This window comes from Mya arenaria, chromosome 2 (genome assembly GCF_026914265.1).
Source record: "Mya arenaria isolate MELC-2E11 chromosome 2, ASM2691426v1".
NCBI lineage: Eukaryota > Metazoa > Mollusca > Bivalvia > Myida > Myidae > Mya > Mya arenaria.
The window spans coordinates 32706483-32726097 of NC_069123.1; the positions used below are offsets into that span (position 1 = coordinate 32706483).

Below are 19615 nucleotides of genomic sequence, written 5' to 3' on the forward strand. Positions count from 1 at the left end.
GGTCTATTTTTGAGACCGGTACGAAATTTGTGCAGTTAAAAATTTTCAGCAATGCCTGCTTTTTAAAACGTTAAAATGATCGGCATTCCTCAAATTGTCTGAAAAGGGTGTACAGTACGTGTAGCAGCTATTTTTGGATCCTGCTCAGTAAAAGCAACTACGATAAAAAGTAAAGAACTACTAAGAAAAATAGCTTAGACGAACTAATAAGAGCTACTAAATACTACACAAAACTTATCTTATTGTAGTCCTCATTAACTCTTTAATTGTAGTTGAAAGGACTTTTAAATGGACCGATGTCTTTATCCTAATAATGTGTAAAAGGTGTAATTGTAAGTTTAAAATAAAACTGTTGAAAGTGCCAAGTTACTGTGTTAATAAATTAAATACATCTGGAGTAAAATATCAGGTTCTGATACAAATTTACCCATTCATTTTGCATTAACGGGCACAATGCCAATGGACCGAACGCCAACTCAACATTAACTCAAATACTAATAAGAGCTTTTTAAACAATTATATACTTCTTCAATTCAATTACGGAGAACTTAAATTGAATAAATGATATCATCAATTGAATTAAAGATATCTCCAAATCACTTGAAGAGCTGAAGATATCTGGAAATTAACTGAATAATAGAGCACACAATTTTAATTAGTCATATGGAGGTATTTCCAAAGCAATCAGAGTCCTCATATCATTTTAATACATTGTGTTGTTTTAAATTCAGCCGAATAAATGCTCAAGATTAACCATTGAATTAAGAGCTCATTAATAGAATTAGAAGAATCATCAAATACATTTTGGAAGATCAAAACTTGAGCTATCTATCAAATAATTGTTGCCCTTATTAATTAGAACTTTCTTCAATTGGTTTGAAGGTCTCTCTAATTCTATCAGTGAAAGCAACAGCTGCCATGGATGTTGCTAGTAAATGGGTCTCAATAATGTTCGTACTCCCATGCAGCTAACAATATAGCTATGTAATCATATTTTAAACAAGTACTTAATTAGAGACATCTTCAAATCAATTTAAGATGTCTTCAAGATATCTTTATTAAGATCAATTAACAGACGTTGTATTTTTATTTTATTTTTGGTGGGGGGGGGGGGGGGGGCACTTATAGAAGACTTAAACTAGGCCTTTAAAATTTAAGTTTATACCAAATATAGATATAGTACCGTAAATTATATGATATAAGCACCTTCATTGACCCTATTAAGAAATAGCCTTGACTCGCTTTAATATTATTTTTGCTATCATGCTATTTTAACACTTTTTGTTATTTGCTTTTAGCATTTCTTGCATTCTTAAAGCACAAACAGCCACAAGGGGGGAAATTGGAGGAAAACCTCGAAAATGTGTGGTCATGAACATTAATAGCAAAAGGCATTAACACAAGGCATGTCGTTCAGACGTTCTATAAAAAAAAGAAATGGGTATCTTAACACTGTTGTAAAACATTTCCTACACTGTTACCTTTCCGTGCAATAGGGCAAAAGGTCACGTGATACTCACATGATTTTTAGTTGTTGACAAAAATCACGGAAGATATTTTCTTTCTAACACGAAAATAACAACAACAATGAACGTTGTTGTCTTGCTTGCTTTCATTGGATACGGTAAATAAATCTTTAATGAACATATCAATCGGATTAACATTTTTTATATACTGAGTATTGTTTTTTTTTTTTAATTTTATTATTTATTAAGTTACAGTTATGTGTTTTCCTTTCTTCACTGTATGATGTATCTGAGTATGTTTATTGATGTTTGTTCAAAGGTAAGATTGTGGTTTGATTTATAGAGTGAAGGAACATATTTTCCAACCAGTGTAGTGTTTGTGGGTAAGAACCAGCCACCGGTTCGCTCAGTTTGTTGTGGCAGAGCACCGTGCTAGTGTAGTCTAAAATAATAGACGTGTTATATGGATAATAAAGGTTTATATATATTCATATTTTACCATGTAAGTACAAAGCTATTTTGCACAAAACAAGCATTAAACACATGATCTACCTTTCCAATAAAACGAAACTTGACTGACACAGACAACAATTATGCCAAGCGGAACAACTTGACCCAATCGTAGTAACTCGGCCACCTCAAACAAGCTTCGTGATAGACCTCGTAAATAATCTTAACAACTCGGCCATGACCAAAGTGCTCCTATTGTTGTAAAACTGTGAACTGCAGCCTTGGGTTATGTTTTGACAGAATGAAATGAAGAAAATCCCATCAAACAGATATTTATTTTTTGTGTACGGAACTAACATAAAATAATATTATCTAGTATTTCTTGTTTTTATGATATTTTATGAACGCAATATGCTTTAACCCGGAATCTCGATCTGAACAACTACCCACTTTTGGTACAAAACAATTTGTACATGAAGGATTTGCCATATCAAAAATCGTAAAAAAATCCGTCAACGTACAATGATTTGGACTACGTGCTAGTGCTCTAGTGGACAGGATTCAAGCCCCACACCAGACTTTTACTCCCAGGTATACTTTTATGGTGGCAATGGTAATTGGCAGGAGTGCCTCCATCGGCCTAAAAGTTAAATGAGGGGAGGAGTGTAGTGTGTGAGAGTAAGAACCAGCCGCCCAGTTATCTCTGTTGGTTAGAGCGCCATGCTAGTGTTCTAGCGATCATGGCTTCGAGCCTCCCTCCAGGCCCCCCTTTCGGAAAGTTTACTCCACAGTTTACTTTTCCAGTAAACCAGGAGTTCAAAAGATAATTTGGCCTAATTCTGATAAGTCAAAACTAGATTTTCAGGAGTCATGGTCTGTTTTTCTATTTTTACAATTTTCAAAGTTTTATAAATAGCTACTGAGGCTGAATAAGATTTAATTTTCATTCTGGTAAAATCTCAAGAAAAACAAAAAAAATATGCAATGTTTGTTTTGAACAAACAGGGCTTTTTCTGTAGTGCCAACGGGTCCGACTGTCAGACCCATTTCCAAAGCAAAATATAAGATATTTTTCCCAATCTTCAGAAAAATTCCCAATCAAAATTGAAAAAAAGAAGTTTTTTATTTTTGTGTTATGAATGACTTTTTGCCTGAACTGGTTCATTCAACATCATAATAAATTAAGATGCTGTAAAGTTTTGGGAGTAATTGAATGAAGAAACATTGATTTACATCACATTCAGAGATCAGTATGAAATATTATCTGTCATGATTTATTGCAATTGATATTTCAGCCTTTTCAGGTATTTTGAAAGGGAAAAGGAACTAATATTAAGTAATTTCCTCATACGCCAGAGACTGGAAAGCTTTTTTTTTTACTGTAAAATTTCCCAATTTTACGACACAAGTTTTCCCAAAATGTTTAGGGTCTTTTTCCAAAATGGGCAGAAAAAGCCCTGATTAGATGGTAAGAGATATTACATGATTGTTTTTTATTTAATGATGACTGTGTAACGCCCAAACATTAAGATATACATGTACAACTGATGAATTCCTGTTTATTGAGTATCTACCAGTTTTTGTCACAAAGAGGTGTTGGGTGCTTGTTAATAAAAGTAGGTAAAATAAATTAATCTTAAAAAAAAGATTGAAAATTAATGTTGCCAATATAAAATCTTTGAACAAGTGCCTTTAATGTATTGTCAGTTAAAAAATAATGTAATTATTTTTATGTATATAATTTAGAAATTTAAACTTATAAAAGCTGAACAACAATTTCATTTCATCAAACTTGTAAAAATATCAAGAAATTAAAATGTGCCAGTATTTAAATTAAAATGTGCCAGTATTTAAATATTTAATAAGTATTTGTAGTATATTTTCACAATGACCCATATTAAATACAGGTACATACATTTTAATGGCTAAAGATCTGTCATATATAAACTGAGTATCACATTTTTACCCCTGTGTCTAAATATAGCAATTCCATTATGTTGTTAGTCATGCGTTACAAAGTTCAAAATCACGCTCTTTGGACCAAGTTACATTTAAAGCACTCACATGGTCTTAATTCAGTTTCTTATGGTTTAAACAGTATTGATATTTAATGAATAATGTTTATGAAATATAAGTTTCAGAATAAACATTTTAAAACATAAACTTTGAAAGTCAGCTGTATCATCATGGTAGATTTTGTTCCGTATATATTACATTTGTTGTACATGTAGTATTTTTATATGAGAAATCTGATTGTGATGGTGATCTTTTTTGAAGGCAAGAACTGCTTTCATTGAAATTGCCTTGCATTTTTAAGTATGTTTTTTGCACTCAAAAAGGAGGCATGTGGTAGGCACTCCTTCTGTTGGTCATATTCACAATTCATTACTTCTAACAGTGTCGTAACTTTAAAGATGCACTCTTACTCCCAAATAAGCTGTACCACAATAAATACAATTGTTTTAATTTTCTAATAAGAATGAATAAATATCGAAAAAATAAGGTGCAGAATGCACAGTATTTCTACCTTATGAGATAATCATCGATTTTGTTAATATTCAAGGACTTAATATTTGTGCATTTCAGCTATTAAATACACTTTTACAATCTTGTCTTGTTGTCAGTTATTGATATGTTCCATATTAAAATCCATTATTTAGTAAGTAGTTTAAGTGTTTCACTCAAAATTTATGTTTGTTATATTGAATGATTATGAATACGATTATCATTTTAAACATTCTAAATTTTATTCAAATTTCGATCACTATTTTTTTGGACTTCAGAGAAATGTACAGCAACATATTGCTGTTGCCAAATTACCCAAGCCCAACAATGCCGAGTTGTCAAACACTGGGGAATCCCAATTTCTATTTATATCCATTTCTATTTATAGTTGCTGGGGATGCCCTGCTAGGCCAGGAAGAATGTGTGTGGGGTCCAACATATTGGTGCAGTCACGTCAGCCATGCCCGACAATGCGGGGCTGTCCAACACTGTATGGGCACTGTATGGAAGTACCAGATCCTGCCCAAACCTGCAGATGCAGACAAGGAAAAGGTGGGTGTGAGAAGTGACAAAGTTGAAGTTTGGTTTCATCTTTTATGATGACTCAGCTAAAATGTTAAACACTTTGTTTAAAAAATCAACTTAGTGGAGTACCGATAAGTTTGCCTAAAACCATAAATCTGCCCTAATAATTCCCCAGAATTTATAGACCAATGTGGCCGAGCATACAAATGGCAACAAACAGACTTTACTTACTTTGTGTTTGGTGTTGTTTTTTCAGACCTCAGTGAAAGCCTGCACCTACTGTGAATTGCTGGTCAATGAAGTGAAGGATGTCCTCCATGAAAAGATGACAGAGGTGAGTTCATTATTTGTGAAGGGTCATGAAAACTAAAGCACAAGGTCTAAAATATTTTCAAGCCTATAAAACCTGTACAGAATGAGCTGCTAACATTTGACGTTATTATTTTGAACGCATTGATGTGGGTTTTTTTCTCATTTATTTTTCACTGATATATGCACACAAAAAAGTCATGTATCAGTACACAGTTTTATAATAAATTCTCAACCTAAAAAACAAATCTATGCATTTTGATAGGATAAACATATATTCAGAAACAATAATGCTCACACACGCACATACACACGCACACACACACACACACATTCACATGCATACACACTCAATCATATAATGTTTATACGCATTGAAATTGAAAAAAAAATATTTGCATCACCCTATATTGTGCCCCTTAAAGAATAATCTTGACTATCTCATATTTTATTATGCATCTATATTTTCAGGCTAAGATCGCATCCCTGTTATCAAACGTGTGCACCTACCTGCCTAACTCTGATCTCATAGATCTATGCAAGGGCATTGTTACAGAGTATGCGCCGGAAATTATCGAAATGATCAACAATGATATAGTAAGTGTCTTTGATATTTGTAGATAATTTCTATTGTTAAATCATGCTGGTTTTGTTGAGTTCCTCGAGATTGTTAAGGATTCATGAATAGGTTTAAAGAGGTAATATTTGAATTGAAAATATGAAACTACACTTCAATTACCATTTTCACAAAGCATCTATGGTAATATTGACTGTATTTGTGGCAGATTTCAATATTGATCTTATCCTTATCCTTAGACATGCCTCAATGATTCCATTCAGCCTATTGGTCCACTAAATATACAGGCCAATCAAAACACTGTTTCTAATCTTAAATTTAAGTTCACTCTAAGTTGCTTATTGAATACAGCGCCAGATGCCACATTGATTTTTAGACAAAAAAAATCTGTATGAGTCTCAAACTTAGATTTTAGATTTAAGATGTTAGTAAATATGGAACCTGTCTACACAAATGTAACTAGTAAAATAGTATAACATACTTCACAGAATGAGCACCAAAAGATATATTTCATGAGTGGGATAGCCACAAGTGAAATATTCACTTTTGGTGTTCAAGAGGCGAAATATATTATGTCTTACACTGTAACAAACAAATTTCTTTTTATTGTATGCCTGAAGTTGGTTCATTTAATAACACTTTTGTAGAAAAACACCCTTATTCGCATGCGCAAGTAATGTGATTTAGAAAATGACTTCATTAAAATTGTGTCCTAGCCCTGTGCCACTGACATTTGATTTGGAACTGTGATCGGCTTAAAATTTCAAAACATTGAAAAATATCAATTTTATATTTTCACTGTTTAAAACAGTGAAATATCAATTTTATTTCACTGATAAACTCTATAAACCACCAGAAAACATATGTTAATTTTTTTTTCTACTCTTTGCATTTGAATACTCCACTATCTGACTAGCTCCAACTACATGTACATTTGTATGTATGTAAAGGTTAATATTAAAGCATTTACATGAAGAACATTTAAGTAGAATGTTTAATGTTACCGGAAATAAAAACACAAAAAAAACACTTCATGTATCTACCATGTCTCCTCCCCAAACCAGAGCACAGACATGATCTGCACAGCAGTCGGCTTCTGCCCGGGCTTGGAGGATGCCAGGACGCCAAATCCTGAGCCCACGAAGCTGTACACACCTGAAGGAACGCAGGCGGTCGGGTCACGTGTCGCCAAGAACACAACATACTGCCAGGATTGTATGAGATTCTTCCATGACGTACAGGAGAGCATTACATCAAAGGAGACTGAGGTTGGTGGCTTTGTAATTAAGAAAGGAAAAAGGAAGGTTTTGATAGAACTTGTTTCAATCAGATTATAAATAAACAACCACAGTCTGACCCCGTTGGCTGGAACTTCCAGGGATCAGCAAAAATACCTTTAGCCTCGGGGAGTTCAAGCCAAGGGGGAATACTTACCTGCAGTATGAAGAAATTGGTTCTTTAAATCCAGTTCGAGCTAATGAGGAAACCGAGCCAAGCTTGTTCGAGTCAACGGGGTTAAACTGTTTGAGCAGAATCAATCTAAGAGTATAATTTTGAATCATCAGATGCCAGGATCATACCAAATGTGTTTTGTGCAAAAAAGAAATGTAATTTTAACTAAATTATTGTAGAAGTAGCTATGACCCACACAACACTGTGAGCTGGTCTCTTCTGTTCTCAACAACAAGAAACGATGACATCATATTGTTTGCTTATGTCATATTTCTATTTTAGTATGAGACCTGTCTCCTTGTCGATGTTTGAATAGTGTAAAATGTTTCAAATTCTTGGGATAATCACATGAAACGAAAACTCAATGGAGGTTGATTTTTTGAGGATATTGTTTAGTTTGTTATTGTGGGTTTTGAGGGGGTGAGGATAGTGCTTGAAGTTTTAATTCTGTGTTCTTGAATAAATTATTTTGATGAGTCGATTTTCTGTGCCAGTTTGTACCATTTCCCAAATGTGGATGTTGCTTTGAATAAATTCTTAAAATGGCTCGATCTCTGTGCCTATATTTACCATTTACCAAACGTGTTTTCAGACACAGCTAGAGCAACTGTTAAACCAGACAATTTGTAGCCATCTTGGTCCGGTGGCATCAGTGGTGAGTATACCAGCTCGGATAGTCCATATCCTAAAAATGTACTACACAAAAAATATATGCTTACATGTATATGCCATTAATGATGATAGCGATTTAATTTAAAAATACAGATGTAATTTTGTAATGTAATTAACATTAATAGGTGACACCTAATGATTTTGATGTCAAAATGTTAAAGATCAAGGTCGTAGTGACCTGTGACTCATTTAAATTGGATTTTGATTTAAGTACATGTATAATAAAGTAGGTTCAGCAGAAAGGCGACACATCCAATTCGCAAATCACGTTATTCTAGTTTCAAAATTGTTAAATCTTTTTTAGATAATTATTAATAAAAAGCAAAATAGAAAAAGAGAAGAACTTGTGGTATATATCTAAAGTTCAGTGAAATAACTGAACCCAAACATTCTGACATGTCTGCTTTTGTTTCAGTGCATGGACCTGTTACATCAGTACCTCCCCATGGGTCTACAGATTCTCGCTAGCCAGATCGTATGTAGTTTATGTACACTTTTGAAGTTAAATGTATGCCAAAGCTGATTTTTGTTCTTTCGACATCCTTTTTACTATCACCATGAACACAAATTGTAGAAAAAATATGTCTCAGTCTATGAAATTAATGCATTTAATTGAATTAGTCTCATGCCAATGTGATATTACTACTGTCCACTGACTGAAGTACGATACTTGATTTTCGTTGCTTGAATTATATGATTTTTAAAAAGGATGTTCCACTGTTAAGGTCATCCATACATCATTTTAAAGTTACATAAATGTTAAGTTTGAATGTAAGATTTCACCGCAAGCTTTTTTTTTTATATAGGAATCATGTTATTTAAGATAAAATTGCTATAGAATCATTGTAAAATTTTGTCTTATTATCTCCCTTTAATATATCATATTATAATTTTATAATATAATAGTACCATCATTATGGTGTTATTCAAAAATATTATCCATCCAAAACTAATATAATGGTTAATCAATATAAATAAAACATAATAATAATAATATCGCTGTTAATTTTTCTAAAATGCACTCATTGTTGCATGATAGATGATTTAACTTAAATCAAATGGAAATATTGAAGTATTTTTTTTTTGTCCTCAGGATCCAGACATTACCTGTCGAGTCTTCGGATTCTGTTTTTCAAGTGGCCAACACGTGCCCGTCATTTACATCAAGAACGTTTTCATGGGCAGGGTAAGTACTTGGTGAATGATATCAAAATTGAACCTCGGGGAGGTGAAGTGTTAACCTAAATTAGAATTTGGATCAACATGACTAATAGACTTAAACAATTGTAAAAAGCTCGTCTATAATTGACTTTAAAAATAGTAAAAAGCTTGTTCATGTAAGTGTAAGTTTTTGTAAGCCCATTAAGCATTTTGGGCTTTTGCGAACTTGTGTACTGTAACTTTCGACTATTTAGCAGGGCATGTGGTCAAATTCATCCTGATTAAGGTTCATGTTAGCTTTGATAAAGATTCAATCTTATATTTCAAAATAAGTGGTAGGGTTCAATTTCAAGTGAGAGTGATAAAGTGGTATATGGGTCTGCCTGCCTCTCATCCCAGAAGGTTGGCCTAAGAAAGGACTCTAGTACTGGATTTTACTCCCTTAGAACTGATGGAAGAGTGATGCACATCAGCTGTCTTCGCAATTTGGCTATTAACAAATATGAATTCACTTAAACTATTTTCTTAAAATTTCCTCAATGTGAATTAAATCTATACTCTTTGATAAAAAAGTAACTTAAATTAGCGGTCAGATTTATTTCCTGGTCTGTCAAAACAGTTTAAATTTTTTCTTCCTTGTTTCAGTACAAGATGTTAATGATATAACCTTGGGATGTAATGTTTATGTTTTAAAGCGACTTGACACCAGATGGTCCAAAAGTTTGCTAATTCAGTATTTCCTCAAATAAGCCTACACTTAATATCAATACAAACTAGGATGCTTAAAGAATATTTTGTCTTCTTCCCAGATGAGTTAAACATTTAAAAATAGAGCATAATGGTTTCCGAGTTTATAGTGTGTGTATTTAACATTTGAAAGTCATGTGATTAGTGCAGATACATATACCGTCACCATTTCTAAATTTGCTGGGATTTACACACAAACGCAGTTAATTTCGAGTTGGAAAAATACGCAAAAACTTCGAAAGATGCATGTGTTGTATGTGATGTGATACATCAGTAAGTAAGATTGAATGCGTTGTACACAAAGATGTCACTGTTATATAAGTTTTTTACATTTTTCTTTTTTCTTGCAATGGTATCATCTAGTGTCTAGTCCCTTTGAATAGGATGTGAATCATTCAATTATCTTTGAAGTGCACTTGTTTTTTACAAGGAAATATATTTTATTAGTTTCAGTTTTGTAATTATTATTATGCCTGTTTATTGTTTATTGAACAATGTTTTTTAACAAGAATGTTAAGGTATTGTTATAGCGTTAAAGATTCCATCAGCAGTAGTTTGACATCATGCATTGTTAAAGAAAGATGATTCACATAAAAAGACATGGCAAATGTCAATGTTCAGTGAGTTATCCTTTAGATCAAATGGGGAAATGTGGCATCTACTTGCATTGCTATTGTCATAGTAAACATGATCAATGAGGACTGGGATATTTGTTGAAATACATATGTATAATTCAGGGTCTGTTGTAGGCTGAAAAGTGTGATATTTATAGTCATATTTTTTGTGATTTTTATGGCCCTTCAAATACTGAAAATTGTAATATTTAAATGCTTGTAGGGCTGTTTAAGGACAGAAAAGTGTGATAGTTATACTCCTGTTGTTATGATATTTTATAGCCCTTCAAGTGTTGTACTTATTCTGCCACTTTTTAAGGGCTATTTGAACACTGGAAAGTGTGATAGTTACATTCTGATTATAGTGTACATTATGGTCCTGTGAAGATAAAAAAAAGTGATACATGCATTCATTAAATCTTGTTTCAAATTGCTTGTAGGATCATTTGGAGTACGAAATTGATAATGTCAGGGGAAAGAGAAGTGTGATATTTATACATTCACTGTTGTATATTTCATTGCCCGCAGAAGAGTAAGGAGTGTGATATCTATATTTCCCCAGTTGTATATTTCATGGCCCGCAGAAGAGTGAGGACTGTGATATTTATACTTTCACTGTTGTATATTTTATAGCCCGCAGAAGAGTGAGGAGTGTGATATTTATACTTCCTCTGTTGTATATATCATGGCCCCTTGAAGAGTAAGGAGTGTGATATTTATACTTCCTCTGTTATATATTTCAGGGCTCCATGAAGAGTGAGGAGTGTGATATTTATACTTCCTCTGTTGTATATATCATGGCCCCTTGAAGAGTAAGGAGTGTGATATTTATACTTCCTCTGTTGTATATATCATGGCCCCTTGAAGAGTAAGGAGTGTGATATTTATACTTCCTCTGTTGTATATTTCAGGGCTCCATGAAGAGTGAGGAGTGTGATATTTATACTTCCTCTGTTGTATATATCATGGCCCCTTGAAGAGTAAGGAGTGTGATATTTATACTTCCTCTGTTGTATATTTCAAGGCCGCCATAAGATTGAGGAGTGTGATATTTATACTTCCTCTGTTGTATATTTCAGGGCCCCATGAAGAGTGAGGAGTGTGATATTTATACTTCCTCTGTTGTATATATCATGGCCCCTTGAAGAGTAAGGAGTGTGATATTTATACTTGCTCTGTTGTTTATTTCAAGGCCGCCATAAGATTGAGGAGTGTGATATTTATACTTGCTCTGTTGTATATTTCAGGGCCCCATGAAGAGTGAGGAGTGTGATATTTATACTTCCTCTGTTGTATATTTCAGGGCCCCATAAAGAGTGAGGAGTGTGATATTTATACTTCCTCTGTTGTATATTTCAGGGCTCCATGAAGAGTGAGGAGTGTGATATTTATACTTACAAAGTTGTATATTTCAGGGCCCCCATGAACAGTGAGGAGTGTGATATTTATACTTACAAAGTTGTATATTTCAGGGCCCCCATGAACAGTGAGGAGTGTGATATTTATACTTCCTCTGTTGTATAATTCAGGGCCCCTTGAAGAGTAAGGAGTGTGATATTTATACTTACAAAGTTTTATATTTCAGGGCCTCATAAGATTGAGGAGTGTGATATTTATACTTCTGCTGTTGTATATTTCAGGGCCCCATGAAGAGTGAGGAGTGTGATATTTATACTTACAAAGTTGTATATTTCAGGGCCCCCATGAAGAGTGAGGAGTGTGATATTTATACTTCCTCTAATGTATAATTCAGAGCCCCTTGAAGAGTAAGGAGTGTGATATTTATACTTACAAAGTTTTATATTTCAGGGCCTCATAAGATTGAGGAGTGTGATATTTATACTTCTGCTGTTGTATATTTCAGGGCCCCATGAAGAGTGAGGAGTGTGATATTTATACTTCCGCTGTTGTATATTTCAGGGCCCCATGAAGAGTGAGGAGTGTGATATTTATACTTCCGCTGTTGTATATTTCAGGGCCCCATGAAGAGTGAGGAGTGTGATATTTATACTTCCGCTGTTGTATATTTCAGGGCCCCCATGAAGAGTGAGGAGTGTGATATTTATACTTCCACTGTTGTATATTTCAGGGCCCCATGAAGAGTGAGGAGTGTGATATTTGCAAAGATCTTGTCACAGAGATTGACAATGCCATTAAGGATTCAACAACTCAGGTACTATGCCATCCAGTCGTAAAACAATAGGTGTTTTCTTGGTTTCAACACTGTCTTATCCAAGGGTTCTAAAGTTCCGGATTGAACCTGAAATCAGGATTGAGATCTTTAAACTTTAGACTATTGTGTTGTAAATATTGTTTTATACATGGACACTTGCATCAATAAACAGTATGAAGGACCTTGAAATGAATATAAATGATTTCGGAAACAATTTTGAAAGGGGTCTAAGCCCCTTTAACCTGCTAAGGGCATGAATCCCTCATACAAAGATCCCTAACCATTTTTCAGGATTGACTTTTATTAGCTGTTAGAACCCCTGTTAATATTTATCTGAATGAGACTTATCTGATATGCTTTTCAAAAGATGGCATTGTTTCCATATTTACTTTACAAAGATTTAGTCAACAAGCGCAAACATTTACAATACATATGTTATTTCTTCTGTAGGCCAAGGTGAAGGAGATTTTGGAGAATCAGGTGTGCCCAGAATTGGGTTCATTGCAGGATTCTGTAAGTACTGAAACATTTCATACCTGGATCTTTTCAATATATCAACACGTTGATGCAATAATGCAATTTCTGCTTCTATCTATTTATGGACTTATTGAGTTATTGCTCTAAGGTGTAGTTATATCTTCTGCAGTTTCATGGATTAAAGCTGCACTCTCACAGATATACTCTTTTTACAACTTTTTTTATTTTTTGTCTTGGAAAGAGCAAATTTGTGCGTAAATATCTGCAAACCAATGATAAAATATTGCTGTCAAAAGATCAGATGGGAGATTTTCATATTTCCGTTCGATAATTTATGTGTTATGGCTTAAACAGTTACTAACGCTTTAAGAAAAATGCATAAAACATAAATTTTTGAACTGAAATATAAAAACCTGGGATCTGATTTTTAGTCAGCAGTCTTATATAACTGGTTTCCATGCATTTTCGCAAAAATTGGCTCATTCGAAGACAAAAAATAAAAAAGTTGTCAAAATGTTCAATCTGTGAGAGTGCAGCTTTATGGTGACATTTACTCCTACTGTACCAAAAGGTTATTCCAACGCTCTATATAGCTTACTTTTCATGCTGTGTTTCTTGCTGTCTTAAAGAACTGCTTGTAACTTACATAATTATATATAGAAGTGATGTTTGTGTTATTTAGACCCAGTCATGAATGTATTTTCTTGTTTTCAGTGCAAACAGTTGGTCGAAGAATACCTTCCCATGGTGTTTGAGCTCTTAGCTAATGAACTTGTAAGTATGATGTAGATCTGTGGGGCATGTTTTTGATCTTTTTTGTAATATTAGATTTAATATTTTCCATATTTTGCTATATATCAGAATTTTTTTAGACACTTCTAAAATTGAAAACAGAGTTAGGAATACAAAATCTATCAACTAGTTGCCATTTCTAATGTTACTGAAAGTGACACTCTTATTCAAAATCAGTACATACACATTTATAACAAACATCAAATTTGACTGATAAACATTAAGTACTTAATATTAAATAATGCAATTATGGAAAATATTAATAACTGATAACAAGATTGTAACTGTGTATTTAATAGCAAAAAGTGCAAAAATATTAAATGATTGGTGAATGCTAAAAGATTTACAGCGGTCCACTATAGTCTCATAAGATAGAAATACCATATTTTAGGCTCATTTCTTTCAAATTAAACTTGGTATCCTTCATAAGAATCATTGTTTTCAACATTTATTCATCCTTTTTGGAATATTAAAACAATATTATTAATTGTGGTAAATCGTATTTGGGAGTAAAAGTGCATCTTTAAGGTTAAAGATTTTTGAAGTAACTGCTGAGATCCTCCATTAATGAAAAGGACCCTGTATGTAGAACTGTTGATTGTCTAAGTTTATGCAAATATTTAACATCTTATAATTTTCCACAATTTGGCGAAATTTGGAATGCTAAATCGTAGGTGAAAATATGACTGTATATTGAGATTTTTACATGAAATTCTTCATTTTTTTTACATTTATTTAGCATTCATGGGTATTATTCAAATACACCTGTAGAATAGCTTTATTGAACTATTTTATATTATACTTGTTTAATTCTTTTGAAAATTAGTTGTATTATCTAAATTCAATACAAAGTATTAGCAACAAAAAATAATGACTTACCATCAACTATTTTCACAATATATATATATTTATTTTATAATTTGTCATACTTTTTAATGTAAAATACAGTTTGATGAATTTATATAATTCCATGAAAAAAAGAGTCTCTGGCTTTCCTACTTCTTGCCTAGTTTTTATAGGGAACTCTATTATATCTTATTCAATTTCTCGAATTCTTCCAGGACCCCAAGACCATTTGTGAAGCAATCAGCTTCTGCACCACACCGCAGCTGGCCCCAGTAGTAGAAGCCGCCCTTGTGGAACCAGCCAAGATGGTGGGGCCAGGAATGGTGAAGGATGATTTGCCATGTACTGTGTGTAAATTGGTGGTCCAGGAAATTGACACCTTTCTGAAGCAAAACAAGACTGAGGTTTGTGATGAATTTTTGCTGATCTGTCTTTTTTTTTGAAGAAAAACATTCTACCGTATTTTCTCGACTATAAGACGGGGAAATTGGGTCCTGATTTTTAACCCCAAAGTAGGGGTCCCGTCTTATAAGCGAGTCGATAAAATATTAAAAAAAGATTCAAGTCAAAATCAGTAAAATTTTACATAGGGTATTCGTCTATCCAGTATATAGATAGGTATTATGATAGCCTTGGTGTTGTTTTCATGACATTAATTTTCCTGGGCTGGTATTCATGAAACATCTTAAGTCCTTCCTTAACTTAAAGTGACACTCTTATTTAAAATCAATACATACACATGTATAACAAACTTTTGGGTGATAAACCTTTAACTACTTTAAATACGAAATAATGCATTTATGGAAAGTATTAATAACTGATAACAAGATTGTGACTATGTATTAAATAGCTGAAAACACATTCTTAATGACTGGTGAGTCCTAAAATATTTACAGTGATCAACTATCATCTCATAAGCTAGAAATACCCTGTTTTATGCACCTTGCTTTCAAAGTTAACATGGTATCCTTCATTAGAACCATTGTTTTACATATCTATTCATTTTTTTTGGTAAATTAAAACCATTGTATTAATCTTGGTACATCTTATTTTGGAGTAAGAGTGGATCTTAAAATCAACTCAATTTCTTAACATTTTTATATGGTTGTTTGTTTTTAAAGCATCTATATTCAAGAAAATCAATGAAGATAAAGTATATAAGATAATATTAAGTTATTATATCATAAGTTCTTTACACATTAACTGAAATGGTCAAATTTTTGTTGGAATCTTGATTTGGATTTCCCAACCGATAATCAATTTAAGACAATTACTTGCATTTAATGTTTTTTTGGTACCACACTGCAGGAACATTAAAACGAGCTAATTATTACTGCACAGAAACTTGTAAAAAGTGCTGATTATTATTAACCAGGTGTGTTTGAGGGTCGGCATTTGACTTTATTTCTTTGATAAAATATTTAATCATTTGTTAACATTAACAAGATGAACCCTTACTGTGTTTTCACAGTTTTCAAAAATGCTTAATTGATATTTAATGGCTTAACTATTTTATATCCTTGATGTGAGTGCATTAATGACCCTAAATTTAACCAATCAATCGATAATTGACATGGGTATCTGGGCTAATTGGCATGTTGTCCAAGTATTTTTCAAACTATGTGACCTTGTTGATAGATAGCACAAGTAGTTTCATTTTGTATTATTCACAAAATGCAAATCCATGAATTTAAGTACCCATGAAATTTTCCATTTTTGTAAAATGACGAAATTTCATGCCCACGAATATAAAATTAATGATTTCACAGTATCACTAATCAGTGAGAAATCCCCTTTTAAATAATACCAAAATTATACATGGAAGTGAAAAAATGTGTTGTTTTTTTTCTAATTTGAATAATAAGAAAACTGAGAATAATTTTATACCAAAAATATGTAAAAAAGCAGAAACATGTTAAAATAATAAGGCATATGAATAAATTTGATGACATATAGATGATATTAAATATAGAGGTTTTAAAAATATTCAGAGATATAAAGAAAATCCCCAAGTTAAAAATTTTCACGAAGAAGCTTTATGAATACTGCTCCATACGTAAACATTTAAGATTAATACCGATGAGAAATTGAAGTGATAAGCTTAGTTGTACATCAGTTATTTTAATGCTGCACTCTCACAAATTGACAGTTTTGACATTTGTTTAGCATTTGTATCAGAATCATCTGATTTTGGTATCAATGTTTTCAATACAGCAATATATATGATAACTCGCAATAGAACAGACACAATTGTTTGGAAACTGCTGAAAATATCATTTTTCTTAAAGCGCTAGTAATGCTTTTAGTCAAAAACAATGTAAATATAAAAAACTGCGATCTGACAGCAGTCTGGTATCATCGGTTTAAAGACATTTATGCCAAAAATGGCTCATTCCAAGACAAAAATAAAAATAAAAAGTTGTCAGAATGGTCAATCTGTGAGAGTGCAGCTTTAACTGATAAAAAACAGGCGAGTGTTTGAATATATCCTGTGCCTCACTTGTATAACTTTCCATCTTCCCTAACCTCTTTAGTTGCTTTCTCTCCAGTAAAACACATATAATTATAAGCCGCTTGTTCAGACTTTTTTTTAAGTTAACAACGTGATTAATGACATCGTTGTTAACTTTTAAAAAGTAAAATATTTAATGACATTCTCGCATATTTAAATATAAACTAAAACAGCTGAAACAGTTGTCACAAATCTTGTTTGACATCCAGCAGATAGCAAGTGTATCCATTTAACTTACAGCGCAGTAACGACTTGAAAGTTAACAACAATGATTAACAATGTTAACTTTAAAATTGTTCTCAACAATCGACCCAATGTTATACAAATGTCACAGTATTTCCAAGGCTTAAACCCAGTATTTTTACTCCATCTAATATTTTCTTATCAAACAGGAAGAGATTAAGTCTCTTATAGATGACGTATGTAAAAAGCTGATGACAAAAGATCTTCAGGACCAGTGCAGTTCTTTTGTGGATGAGTATCTAGAACTGGTTCTAAGCCTTCTCGCCAAGGAGCTCGATCCTGTTGCTGTCTGCCAGGAAATAAAGCTGTGTTCTAAAACACTTCTTGATGGTAAGAACTTCCAATGTTTAAAGGGGTAAGACACGAGGGGCCATATTCAATATACAACTTAGATCAATCTTAAATTTAAGAGTGAAATCTAAGCTTTTTGATTGGACTGTAAAATAAATTGATCAGTCAACTGAATGGAATCACTGAGGCATGTCTAAGGATAAGGATAAGAACTATATTGAATACCACCCCCGGCCCCAATATAATGAAAATACTTAAGTCAAATCTCAAACTCAATCTCAACTCATTTTACCATATAATACAAACTTTATTAAAAACAAAAATATGTTGTTACAATTTTTTAAAAACCATCCTTTCATTGAATATGTTGATCAAAACCTTTGGTCTAGATTCCAATTGAAAACTTTTTTTATAGCCAAAAATGTACTTGAGTTCAATTCTTTGCCTTTTAACAATTACTTATGTATATTTTTTTGCTCTAGAATAAGATTTCTTTGCAAAATGTCAAGGGATTTAAGCTAGCATGGCATTTCATTGATGTAAGCTAGCAGTTAGCAACTGGATGTCAGAGTTGTAAGCTAGCAGTTAGCAACCATATGGCATTTTTGAAAATTGTCAAAATCTTTCAATAACACATTCTCTGAGAAAATAGGTATACAAAAAGTATGAAAACATGCAATGTTTTGAATAATAGATGCTTGTATGTGGTAAAATGAGTTGAGATTGAGTTTTAGATTTGACTTAAGTATTTTCGTGATATTGGGGCAAGATAGCACCATTGCAACAAAAAAAGAAAATTGTCAAAAACTTACATAAAACTGATATCATTGTGTACTTCTGATGTATCACATCGCTTAAGACACATGCATCTTTCGCAGTTTTTGCACATTTTTCCAAATCAAAATTTACTACAGTTGTCTACCACGTAAATCCCAGTAAATTTAAAAATAGTGTCGGTATATTTATCTGTACTCATAAACAGATATGATTTAAACTCAGAATTCTTTATGCGCTGTTTTAAACGGGGAAACACAGATGAGACAGCAACATGATTGTTGCGTTTATTATTTTAGTCATGTAAAGTGACTTATTATCGGCCTCCTGGTAGCTCACATTGACAATTCTGGGCTTGTTTTGAGGAAATAATGAATTTGCCAAATTTTTGGACCAACTGGTGTCTAGCCCCTTAAAAGCACATATTTTTCAATTTCATATTAAGAATAATGTTTCTCCCAGCAAAAATGTCAACCAATTGTGTCATTGTAAAAAAGAAAGTAATACTCAACTTCAGGCTTTCAATGTTTGTCAGGGGATTTTAGCTAGCATAGCATTTCATTGATGTAAGCTAGCAGTTAGCAACTGGATGTCAGAGTTGTAAGCTAGCAGTTAGTAACTGTATTTCATCATTGTAAGCTAGCAGATAGCAACCATATGGCATTTCTGCAAACTAGCAGCTAGCAACCGTATGCCAGTGTTGTAAGCTAACCATAATAAAAGATATCTCATTCTTGTATGCTAGCAGTTAGAAACTGGATGCCATTGTGGTAAATGAGCAGCTATGGTATTGTTGTAAGCTAGCAATTAACTGATGCATGTCATTGTCCTTGAATTGACCAGCAGTCTATTGAAATGACTTGTATGTAAAAATTATGTATTTTTCCAGTCGATATTCAAGCAAAACCACTGAAGGCAGGAGATGGATGTGACATCTGCATCATTGTAGTGCAACGGCTGGAACAACTTCTGGCCAATGCTTCTCAGGTAAGCAATTTATGATCTCAGGTAAGCAGTCAATTTCTCAGG

At 32.9% G+C, this 19615-nt stretch overlaps 1 protein-coding gene across 1 annotated transcript in view; it reads left to right on the top strand.

The window, feature by feature from the left end:
- Window positions 1–1487: 1487 nt before the first annotated feature.
- The window catches only part of LOC128207850 (uncharacterized), a 61985-nt gene continuing 43857 nt past the window's right edge, over window positions 1488–19615 (top strand). The window contains exons 1-14 of the mRNA XM_052911021.1: window positions 1488–1624; window positions 4810–4973; window positions 5203–5280; window positions 5727–5852; window positions 6897–7100; window positions 7877–7939; window positions 8372–8431; window positions 9050–9142; window positions 12568–12651; window positions 13102–13164; window positions 13843–13902; window positions 14982–15170; window positions 17671–17851; window positions 19476–19573. Coding sequence (XP_052766981.1) covers window positions 1588–1624; window positions 4810–4973; window positions 5203–5280; window positions 5727–5852; window positions 6897–7100; window positions 7877–7939; window positions 8372–8431; window positions 9050–9142; window positions 12568–12651; window positions 13102–13164; window positions 13843–13902; window positions 14982–15170; window positions 17671–17851; window positions 19476–19573 — 1500 coding nt within the window. The 5' untranslated portion in view covers window positions 1488–1587. The remainder of the gene's footprint in view (window positions 1625–4809; window positions 4974–5202; window positions 5281–5726; window positions 5853–6896; window positions 7101–7876; window positions 7940–8371; window positions 8432–9049; window positions 9143–12567; window positions 12652–13101; window positions 13165–13842; window positions 13903–14981; window positions 15171–17670; window positions 17852–19475; window positions 19574–19615) is intronic.